Here is a 12,210-nt window from a genome sequence, read left to right as displayed (position 1 = left end):
CATGTGACTTTTGCCTCTTTTTTGCTTCTTTGTCTTGGTGAGCACCAGTGTTTAGTGGTGAACGTGTATATAGAAAGAGTTGCTTTATTGATCCCACAGTGGTGAAATTTACCTAAATTACAGCTTAGATAAAATGCAAGAAAAAACGTTTGTAAGTCTTCTCCAGTCTGCATTTACTTCACACACTGGAGTTCATCATGTTTAAGGGGGAGTAAATAGCTCCTTAATAGCTTCTTCTCTACCGCCGAGAGGCCGCAGCGGTCACAGATTTTTTGGGGTCACAGACTTCTCTGACCTCTCTTTCTCTTTCCCTCTATCAAAGAGATACAGACTGCAGTTTGCATCTGTCCCTCCCAGTTTCACCGGCATAATGCACTCCCGGGCCCGAAGAGATTCAGCCCGTGTGTTACAGTAGGATCACCTCGCTGTTGCACAAAGGAGTGATCTCAGTGGTCCCCCCAGTAGGGAGGGATTTTATTCCAGGTACATTCTGGTCCCCAAACGAGAGGGGACCGGGATCCATCCTATCCTGGATTTACAAGCCCTGAACAGGGGCCTCAGGAAATACACTTTCAGGATGCTCACGCACTCCTCCAGCGTGTGCTTCTCTACACGTTCTGAAAATGCTGTCCTCTCGCACATCGGTCTTTTTGAAGGAGCATCTTTCCTGTTTCTACACTTTTCCTCTACATTTTCTCTCCTTTTGTAAATCCTGCTGTCTCCTCTGTAGGCCAACATCACCCCTGGCATAGTAGTGTTGCTGTTCTTTATTTGTGCTCATTGGTACTCCATGCTATAAGAAAGAAAAAAAAAAGTAATTTCCCCTTTATGATTAGTCAATCTGTAAAATATCAAAAGTAGTTTAGATTATGCAACGTATTTGATTGAACTATAAATAGTTTGTTATTAAGAAAAAAACTGAAGGAAATGCAATCCCGTTAATGTAGTTCAACCCTGTTACTCTAAACATAGTAACAGGGTTGCAAATCAAGATTGTTCATGATGAAAAAAAAGAAAACATTTTTCATCCTGATAATTTGCGTGACAGTTTCCGTGAGGTAGATTGAGACATTGAAAAAAAGCTGACATTGTAAAATAATGAAAAGTAGAAGATAAGACTTACCTTCTCTCTACCCATGGTGTTGGGAAACTGTTCGATGATGTCAATTCCATCGTTTCAAGTGACTCACTGTTTTCTTCTTCTTCTACCACGCTAAAAATGTTAGGGTAACACGGTTGTGGGAGATTCCTTGCATAATAAATAATATTAAAAAAAAAGTATATCTATTAAAACAAACGTTTCCACTATTACAGGAGACATCTATCAACAAAATAATACAAAAGAAAGGGTTCAACCACCTTCAGGTACAGTAGGGGTCCCTGGAACCGTTATTTTGGGGATCGTGGGCTGAAAATTGATGCGGCGAAATTATATTATATATTCATGTGTGGTGATTCATTGTGTGTTATTAAATTGCACTGATGACCTGTCCCATGCCTCTCTGCCTGGTGAGTCACATAGATAGCACACCCCAACATGGAGATACTGTTCCAGTTGGTACCCGACCTCAAGGTTGCACAGGCATAGATAAGAAGACATCTTCCCCACTCAACATAGACAGTCAGATAGCGTGACTCACATCTTCCCCTAACCCTCCCATCCTCATTCTTCATCCTCCTCATCCTCTTTCTCTCTCTCTGCTCTTTGCCCCCACCCCTTTTTCCCCTCTCCTCCTAGAACATTATAAATGATATAGTATGTTTTTAGATTATTAGCGCACACTCTGCACAGAGAAGTCCATTGTGCTCACTTCTTTTGATTTATTTTGTTTTATAAACTTTTGTCACTTTGATTCGCATCGCTTCCGTCTGGACTTCATCATTACAGAGTCTAAATATTTGGTCTAAAACAAGGCATGCTGAAAATCTGCCGTGACAAAAGGTTGAGAACCACTGATCTATATGGTAACATACGTGTGGGCGTGTGGTTATGTACTTTTGTTAAACATACCTTAATGTATGTTTATATTACCTTTTTACAGAAACTTATTTTAACAGTTAATGCCTCTTTTAGTCCTGTTTTTTAATATATGTTGTGTTCTATTTATTTATTATTTTTTTAATCCTGTAGCACTTTGAGATTTGGATGTAAAGTGCATTACAAATAAAATTTATTATTATGTGCATGGCGTCTGAAAGCATTTCCTCCTCTTCTTTCTTTGCATGTATTTGAGTTTTTAATTTTCTTTTTATTAGATTTGAAATGCATGGTCACATTTGTCTTTGCACACTAAACTGTTTTTTTTTTTTTTTACAGAGTTGCATCTCATCTATTAAGGCCTGATCTGACAATTTCCGAAAAAAGAACATAAACATACATTTATGCCTAATGAACACTTCCAGCTGCAGAGGTACAATCTTGCATACATGATTATGTATTTGAAAGGAAGTCACCACGGAGCATCAGAGGACCAGGAATGAAATATTTAGGAAGTAAAGGTCAGAATCAGTAGAGTCTACGATCCTGTCTAGAAACACTTTTTGTTATTCTGGGTGAAATGTTCCTTCAATCCTGAGAGAACTCAATACATTTTGTATTCAGAAAAAAATAAAAATATCAGACCTCTGTACTTGTAGCTGGAATCCTGCAAAAACTCTGACCAATCCCTGCCATTCGGTCCAAATAGAGAGAACCAATCATATGCCTTCATGTCTCGCTATCCTCTGTGTAGTGGGTCATCTGAAGTACCCCTGACTGCAGTCCGCAGTTTGGGGCAGAGTTCAAAGCTGCTCAAAGCGGCATGCTATTGTGCTGTGTGATTCTTATACAGTTAAAAATAATCAACCTCAAAATAAATAAATCGTGCCAAATAAATAATTTTATGTTACATAATTCTATAGGATTACAAAATAGATATGGATTAAGGTTAAGGTAAGGGTTAGAGTAAGTCTGAATGCGATTGGTTTATTAAACTTTGATCGCTGCCCCGAACTGCAGGCTGTAGTCAGGGGCTTCTCGGTCATCTGGCTGTGTGGTGTGGTGTGGTGCTTTCATGGACTGTTCATGAGACGTCACCCACCAGCACTGCTCAAACCCTAAACTTGTTCAACTCCAGAGAGTTGTCAGTGTCACACGGTGGACTGTCTGACATCAAACAGCCTCAGGAGAACAACACTGTAGATATGAACAATCTGAGAAGTTCTTCATACATCCATCATCTCCTGAGGCTGATGCAGTAAGGCACATCATGGTTAGATACATTTAATAGACTACTGGAATTTGATTTAATGTTTAGGATTTGGAGGTTTTATAGTCAAATTAATTTGAATTAAATTAATTTCCTTCATTTATTGTCATATGTTTTACACACGTGAAATTTCTTCTCTGCATTTGACCCATCCCTTAGGAGCAGTGTGGGAAGCCATGGTGTGGCGCCCGGAGAGCAGTTAAAGGACTTGCTCAACATCCCACAGTGATGGCCCGGGTGAGATTCAAACCGGTGACCCTCCGATTACAAGTTAAAGAAGAAAGGCGCTAACTGTTCAGCCATCCCAATATATTGGCTCCCTGGAGCTAGAGGTGGAACTTTGTGGCAAGTTGATGCCCCACCGTGGAGTGTTGGTGGTGAGACACCCCCTGGTGGTGTGCCTGCTCAGGTGCCCGGTGTTTTGGGAATGAATGTGTGCGTATGGGGCAGGTCTGTTCTCCCAGCCTTGTGTTTTGAAGGCTCCTGGGTCTGTCATGCAGTTCCAATGCCACTCCGATTTCTCCTGATACTCCAGGAAGAGTGAAAGTCAGGGGTAAAGAGACATGGCGGCTCCCAGGTGGAACTATGAAAGTCGTGACCGCTACATATTCGGAGCAATACTTTGGCTCCACCATTCTTTTTTAGGCCTGTGATTCTGGTTTGCCTGCTAAATTGCTTGCATCCCCTGCCCTGGTCCGAGTAATACGGGGTACAGGGGTACAGCCTATGTACCTGTTGTCAATGTTGGCTCCACTGATGTGCTGTGGCATCCCCGCACAGTGGTGGGCAAACTTGACTTAGTGAATTTTAGTGTCCCTGCAGGGGTCACTGAAGTGCCATCAGTGTGCAGCAACAACTGGAAGACCTGGACTAGCCCCCATTGCCAGCTGAGGAGCAATAATCCACTTTCCATTATCAATTAATTTCCTTTATAATTTTTTTTTTGACAACCAACAACGATAATTATCTTACTGGATGTCCATCTGTACACATCCCATGACTCTCAGAAGTTACCTGCACATTTATTGTGTGCCCCTGATGCCTGCAAACAATGGACAGTTTTCTTAACAAAAGCACAAGAAAGAGACTGTGCCTGTGCTGCGTTTGTTAATGTACTGAGCAAATGACAAGAAGGAAGTTGGTAGAGACTGTGTGCGTGTGCACGTTGTAGTGTGTGTACCAGGAAAGTGATGTGTCAGTTATGACACATGTTTTATACTCTTTTCAAAGTGCTGCACTTGCCGCCGTGGGCCCTTCCCCCGTCCCAAAGCAATTACCGGCAGTCCATTCGTTGCTTTTTTTTCCCTCCTTGTCAGCACATGCTGTCGAAGGTCATATATGTAGTGCAATCTTTTATTATTCTAATTTATATTATTGCATAATTGTTACCATCAGCCCTTCCAAGGGAAGGATAAGAAAACATTTATTAGAGGCACAATATAAAAGGAAAGGGCAGTGTTACGCCATGGTGAGGGGGAAGTAACAGGAAAGAGGAAGTCAGGGTGGGACAATGGAAGCGGTGTGGAAGAGTTGACTATTTGAAGGAGTGCAATGTGGTGTTATAGTTGAATTGACGTCTTCAGAAGACCAATGACATCGATCACAGATTTAATGATCAGAGATGTGACAGCACATGCACTGCAGCTTTTATACCAACAGGACGGGACATTATCTGTTACTGAGCAGTGATAAATAAGGATGGACACGTTTCAGATGTTTCTTGTTTGAAGTAGAAAAGGGTTAAAGTTGGTTGCTTTTAGTCAATTTATTATAGAGAACCACTGAAGCATGAGCGATCACACACTGATCCATGGGAGTTTGCTGACTTTACTTTGTTTTTGTTTTTTTAAACGCATCATTGTTTTACAAAGACATTGCAATAACTCATAAATAAATAATTTGTCATTTATGAGACAAGTTTGTTGAAGTCAACGCTAAACGTTAAATACAAATGAACGGAGGAAGCAACAGTGGTGTGTTGGATGTGATGCAGTCGCCTCCTCCGTGCGCGAAGTTCATAGAGTTTGTTATCAGGGAGCATTATTGCTCTTCCCATTCCCTGAATTGCTTTGTTTCTGGCATTGTCTGTCCAGGAAGTGCACAATTATTGACATGTGGAGCTTGGAATCATAATGTTTCATGTTTTTGCCTCATAAAGTAATAAAATGTGTTTTACCCAGTGGCTTCCTGTCACGTCTGCTTAAGGAGTAGATTATTTGCTACTAGGCCATTTATAGCGGCTCTCTTATCATTGTGTAGCGCTGAGAAGCATGATATTTTATACTGTTGTTTCCTGGTATGAAATCAAGGTGACCTATTGACCTTTCAGGGAAAAGCAGCCTACTAAATCACACCTTTAAATAGTTGGAGAAGCATTAGAACTGTGCCACTTGTTCTGTTGTTAGGTGTGAAGATGGGCTGGATGCGCATTGGTTGTCTCTCCAGGCCTCTCCCAGGACTTTTTGCCAAACTTGGTTTCACAATAGGCTCCTATCCATCTGGCTTTTTTATCATACCTCTTTTAGTCACAGCAGTGCTTGGTGGAGGTTTTGTTTTTCTTCATGAAAGGCAAGATAATGATCTTGAACGACAATTTACGCCAATCAAAGGACCATCGAAGGCAGCAAGAGACTTTGTCAGAGAAAACTTTCCCTACGATGACTCCATGTTTTCTGAAGACAGGCTGTACGGCAGGGGATACTTTGCTTCATTCATTGCCGTGTCGACTAGTGGCCGAAATGTTCTTGAAGAACATGTTTACCAAGACATTTTCAGACTCAACAATAGGATTCTCAACATCAAAGTGAGTAATCAAACTTTGGGATTAAATGAACTTTGCGCCAAAGTCGATGGAAAATGTTTTACTAATGCCATCCTGGAAATGATGAGCTCTAATGAAACTGTGATAAACTACCCCATGCAAACCTACGGATCCACTTTAGTATTCATGGGCTCTGTTCTGGGTGGAGTGGTAACCGATGCTAATAGCATAGTGAAAAGTGCTCAAGCTGTGAAGCTTTTCTACTACTTAGAAGATCAAGAAAGCATGGCCGAAGATTTAAGATCCTGGCTTAGACGTTTCAAAGAGCTCATGATGGACTCAACGAATGAGACAAACATTGATGTAAGTATCAAACATTATGCTTTCATTGAAAAAAAAAAAAAAAACAACAATCAAAGAATCTGACTGAAATGAGAGATGTGTATCAGTATAAATTTACCAGTCAGACCATCTTACTGAGATATTTAATCAGAAATTTGTCCTTCAAATGGTCTTGATATATTTAGTGCTTTAATACAGCTAAGATAGTCCCAAAGCACTTTAAAACATCAGGTTAGAAAAAGCAGTTAAAAATCAACAGAATTTTTTGATGACTTCGATAGTAACGTATCTATTCAACAACTGCAAGATATTTTGAAATTATATAACAGGAATCATGAGTTTGTATCCTGGGTTCCTAATATGAAAAGATAAAAGTGAAAGTTACACATTTTTCATATACACTTTTTTCAATTTGAAGAAATAGGATTAATAATTGAGGGGAAAAAAACTATGTACGGTTGCTGAAACTGTGTAATAATGTGCGTTGTCCTCATGCAACATTAACAGCGTTATAATTGTTGGTAATAAAATGAAATACATTCTGTGACCAGCTTCATTCTTATGCTTTTTTCTGAAAAATCATAGACGTTGATGTGTAAAGACCAACTGTTGTGTTGCAGGTGTCTTATTACACTTCTAAATCCAAGCAGGGGGAGATTGACAGTCACACCACAGATGGCTTCCCTCTATTCCTCATCACTTATGCCTGTGCTATTGGCTTCTCTGTCATATCCTGCCTAAGGTAATGGTTGACTGCTGACTGTCGCATAGCAAACCATTTCCAGTCATTTGGCAAAGTTAGGAACACTGAGAGCTGTTGTTTTACCGTATGAGAGACACTTTACATACAGAGCTGTTTGTTTTGGAGATTTAGAAAGTTTGGCTTCTTTTGAGTATTTGGCGTAAACAATTTGGTTAATGAACCTCACCCATACAGTCCCTGTTTCTTTGCTTATTCAGACAGACACTGCTTATTTAAGAATCCATGCACATACAGTAATCTAATGACAATACAGCTACCACGCAAGACATTAGTATGAGGGGCCGTTAGTGATATTATTAAGAAAAAACACTCACTCACACATATGAAAACGCTCTCTCACACACGAAATATTGTATATTCTGTCATGCATACATATGAAAATGCCTATCCACATAAGTAGAATCCTGCACACACATGTAGTCCTGCACACACACATGTAGAATCCTGCACACACACATGTAGAATCCTGCACACACATGTAGAATCCTGCACACACATGTAGAATCCTGCACACACATGTAGAATCCTGCACACACATGTAGAATCCTGCACACACATGTAGTCCTGCACACACACATGTAGAATCCTGCACACACACATGTAGAATCCTGCACACACACATGTAGAATCCTGCACACACACATGTAGAATCCTGCACACACACATATGTAGAATCCTGCACACACACATATGTAGAATCCTGCACACACACATATGTAGAATCCTGCACACACATAAGTAGAATCCTGCACATGTAGAATCCTGCACACGCACATGTAGAATCCTGCACACACACATAGAATTTTTCATGCACGTATGTAGAATTTTTCACTCACATAAAATACCTTCCGGTTTTACTGAAATACCATGACTTACGACAGTATGCAGATGATTGGATTCTCTATCTCTTTTGCAGAGCGGACAATGTAAGGAACAAAGTGTGGGTGGCGGTGTTCGGCGTGCTCTCTGCAGGGCTGGCAGTTCTCTCCTCCTTCGGCTTCTTACTTTACATCGGAGTGCCGTTCGTTATCACTGTGGCCAACTCTCCCTTCATCATCCTTGGTGAGTTAAAGGTCTTTGGATGTCCACTCGTCACATTTTGTCATTAAAACATTTTTTACTAAGGGTGTAACAATTCTTTTAAGCGATGATTCAATTTGAATCACGATTCGATTCAAGGATGATATTAGGTAATTTAGAACGATTGGATCCAAAACAATTCAGTGACTCAAAATCGATTCAGTCACTTTTTAGCCTAAATAAAAATTCTACCAGTGTGACTGTGAAATAAATAAATACCTGGATACTGGACAGTACAGGTGAGGTTTCCTAGATTCCTGTTGTTTCTTGTAATGGATTTGTCTATAAATGAATTATCGACAGAAACAAACAAGTAAACAACATTAGATGGCGATTATATTCACATTTTATTTGACTAAAGTCCAACCAACACTTCAGTACAGGATGTTGACGTATCTGCTCCTATTTTCAATAGTCAATACGTTCAACCATCATCAAATAAAATGAGGACACTTCCTGACTCCTCTGCTTGTTTTTTTTTTTTTTAACATAAAAATAATACAGTATTAACATAAAAAATCAAGTGCAACCAGGATCTGTTCAGGTTAAATGAGCAGTGGTTAAATCTGGCAGGGGGGGCAGTCAGTCTCGTAACCAAATATATACCCATTCGGCAAGATTTGCCACACATATAGTCCTGAACAGTGTATCAGCATCACTGACCCATTCCATTTTTGGTACCTTAACTTGAAATATGAGGCACTCTGGCATTCGTAACATGTCAGGGTTCTGTTATGTCTTGTTACTTGTTATGAGCATCATATTTTTCTGGCATGATAGGACCATGTTGAAGTATGTCAACAAACACCACTGATCTACTGCACTGTTCTAGGAATTGGCCTCAACAACATGTTCATACTGGTATCTGACTGGGAGCACACCAACCTAATGGACCCAGTTCCGAAGAGGCTTGCTCACACTTACAAAGAAGCCATCATGTCCATCACCATCACTGTCCTGACTGACATCCTCAAGTTTTCCATTGGTATAAAGTCCGACTTCCCATCCATGCAGTCCTTTTGTCTCTACACCTGTGCATCCATCATATTCTGTTACTGCTACACAATCACCTTCTTTGGAGCCTTTTTGGCCCTGAACGGAAGGCGTGAAGCCAGCAACAGGCACTGGTTGACTTGCATGAGGATTCCGACAGACACCTCAGACCACTACTGTGACTTGTATAATAGCTGCTGTGTTGGAGGTGACACAACAGTGGATAAAAAATCACCTGCAAGTCATTTCTTTAAGGATTATTATGGCCCTTTTTTGATCAAACCTTTGATAAAGGGAGCAGTCATCTTTCTCTATGTAACATATTTAACTATAAGCATTTATGGATGTTTCCATGTACAGCAGGGGATTGAGCTGCGGGATCTTGCAGCTGATAACTCCCATGTAACCAGATTTAATAGGAAAGATAGGCAGTACTTTTCTGATTATGGTCCATCTGTAATGGTTATAGTAGAAGACACTTTTCCTTATTGGGACAAACAGATGAGGTTAAATTTACAAGTGTGTGTTGAGGACTTTAAAAGGGCCCAGTTTGTAGACAGTAATCTCTATACATCATGGCTGGAGTCCTATTTAGCATATGGACAAGAGAGAGGTTTAAATTTGGAAGATAAATATGTTTTTCTTGAAAATCTGTTCCCCTTTTTCGATTTATTCCCTCTTTTCAAGCAAGATGTAAACATCACTGATGATGCAATCCATGCATCCCGCATCTTTATAAGGACGGTAGATATTAACAATGCAAGCAAGGAACTTAGCATGTTTAACAGTCTTAAATCCATTGCAGGCAGATGCAGCGTTGCATCTCTGTCTATCTACCACCAAGATTTTATCTTTTATGACCAGTACGGTGTGGTGGTGAGCAGCACAATCAAGAACGTTTTTGTGATCACTGCTGCAATGCTGCTTGTCTCTTTTCTCCTGATTCCTGACCCCCTCTGTTCATTATGGGTGACTTGTTCAATTGGTTCAGTGACTGTGGGGGTGACGGGCTTCATGGCATTTTGGAATATTACACTGGATTCCATATCCATGATCATTTATACGGCCTGCATTGGGTTCACCGTTGATTTCTCTGCCCACATGTCCTACGCCTTCATCTGCAGCAAGAAGCCAAACCCCGATGACAAGGTTGTGGAAGCCATTTCTAACCTAGGTTACCCAATAGTCCAAGGTGCTTTGTCTACGATTTTAGGCGCATCTGTGTTGGCTATATCAGAATTCCACACTTTCAGGACGTTTTTTAAACTCTATTTTCTCGTCATGTTTTTTGGAATGGTTCACGGCCTCGTTTTTATCCCAGTAGTCTTAACACTATTTACGTGCAGCTCACAAAAAAGCAAGAACAAAGAGGACATTTCCACTATCAGTAAATGATAAAAGGGTATGGATGTAAAAAACAATTGAGATAACTAAACATTGAGACTGACAAATAAAGTCATATTGAAATGTTTCTGAACTAAGTTTACTGAAGCTGAGTTAGAACTTAGCTGAAAAAGTAAGTTTTCAGTTTTTGTTATAATCTATCAATCTTTATTTTTAAAAAAGCTCTTTTCATACAAGGAAATGTAGCTCAAAGTGCTTTTACATAGTTAAAAATAGAAAGTGTCTTGGTAGCCGTACGGACAACCCGCGGTACTATTGGTACTTTTACCGAAGTACACGTATGTAGCGTCTTAGGGTTAGGTTATAACCCTTTATTGCAACAATTTTTAGGATTAGGGTTAGGTTTAGTCCTAGTCACGTGACCTAAACTGGCCAATGAGGGGCGCTGCGTACGTACAGAATGTCGGTATATCGATATGGCCACCGTACGGCCTTAAAAATACACCCACCCCGTCCAAACGTCGTCCACCACAAACAGAGATACAAGTTAAAATAAGGACAATCGCACAATATTAAAAAAGACAAAGAACGTTCATATTTTTAAGAACAGGCTCAAGACCCACTTGTTTAATTTAGTTTTTAGCTAATTATTTAATTAATGTGATTGTTTTTATTGTATCTACTGTTTTGTATTTTACCTTGTTAATTTGTGCAAATAACCACAAATTAGTGTAAAACACTTTAAATTATATTGTATATATGAAAAGCGCTCGATTGATTGATTGATTGACAATGTTTCTATTATCTATAATCCTACGATTTCTTCACTTCTCATGCGACTCAACAACAAACTCCCTGAAGCAAATGATACCAAGGACTTCTATAAACTAGACTAATGGGTTAACCAAGGCTAATTAATGCATTATCAGCCTAACAGGCTTTGTGGTACTTTTACTGGCAGTAACACATGTACTGTAGTTCTGGACCAATCCACACGTACAAGCATGAAATACACTCGACACTGCTGACATACTGGCAACAATGCACTCAGTTCTGGCATTATTTTTCAGTACCGTGATGTAATAAGTGAACCATTTGGATGCAAATACATTTTACAGTTGTATGTGAACACTGTCTAACAGTGGACTTTGTGATGACACGCAGAGTACTCACGTTACTGTAATTGAGTTGGTTTTATGGGTACGTGTACTTTTTTGAGCATATTTCTAAATCACTGATTTTACTTGTACTTCAGTATGTTTTAAAAGAAGTAAAGTAATTTGTTACATTTCTAAGCCCAACCGTTACTGAGTAAATTATTATTTTTTGTATAAAACTCATCGACGGACATTGTGAAACTACCAAGAAATGAAATGACCAGCAACAATCAAATGCAAAACAGCATTGAATGGAGGTTATTTTCTCACTTTAAGTTCAATTTGTGCAAGATTTGATCTGTTTCTTTATAACTTTAAACATGAGATGACATACACAATAAAATGTGCGGGGCATTGAACTTTTTAATTCTGTGATATAGGAAGACATTATTCAATATTGACATTCATTTTTTTACTTCATTTAAGTGATATTTTAGTTTTCTGATCATTTTGTTGTAAACATAACTTTAACTGTGTATTTCGTCTTTTAAACTAAGAATGTACAAGGTTTACTATTGTATA

At 39.4% G+C, this 12,210-nt stretch overlaps 1 protein-coding gene across 2 annotated transcripts; it reads left to right on the top strand.

Annotated features, from left to right (window-relative positions):
* Positions 1-5,559: 5,559 nt before the first annotated feature.
* Positions 5,560-11,874, top strand: ptchd3a (patched domain containing 3a). 2 transcript variants are annotated; one of them, XM_028434491.1, is made up of 4 exons: positions 5,560-6,372; positions 6,972-7,093; positions 8,031-8,176; positions 9,027-11,874. In XM_028434491.1, exons 1-4 carry the CDS (start codon positions 5,662-5,664, stop codon positions 10,580-10,582), a joined length of 2,535 nt encoding a protein of 844 aa, XP_028290292.1. In that variant the 5' UTR covers positions 5,560-5,661; the 3' UTR covers positions 10,583-11,874. The 2 variants fall into 2 exon arrangements, with proteins under 2 accessions (XP_028290292.1, XP_028290293.1); XM_028434492.1 differs by having other exon boundaries at positions 8,975-9,167.
* The last annotated feature ends 336 nt before the right edge of the window (positions 11,875-12,210 follow it).

Source organism: Gouania willdenowi, chromosome 20 (assembly GCF_900634775.1).
Source record: "Gouania willdenowi chromosome 20, fGouWil2.1, whole genome shotgun sequence".
In the NCBI taxonomy this organism is placed as follows: Eukaryota; Metazoa; Chordata; class Actinopteri; order Blenniiformes; family Gobiesocidae; genus Gouania; species Gouania willdenowi.
This window is presented reverse-complemented; position numbering and strand designations above follow the sequence as displayed.

What these genes read in the sequence shown, in the direction of transcription:
- ptchd3a (XM_028434491.1), top strand. Translation starts at nt 5,662, where the DNA reads ATGGGCTGGATGCGCATTGGTTGTCTCTCCAGGCCTCTCCCAGGACTT. An exon ending in TCTGTCATATCCTGCCTAAG is followed by an intron (nt 7,094 to 8,030) that starts GTAATGGTTGAC and finishes TCTCTTTTGCAG; the next exon opens with AGCGGACAATGTAAGGAACA. An exon ending in CTCTCCCTTCATCATCCTTG is followed by an intron (nt 8,177 to 9,026) that starts GTGAGTTAAAGG and finishes GCACTGTTCTAG; the next exon opens with GAATTGGCCTCAACAACATG.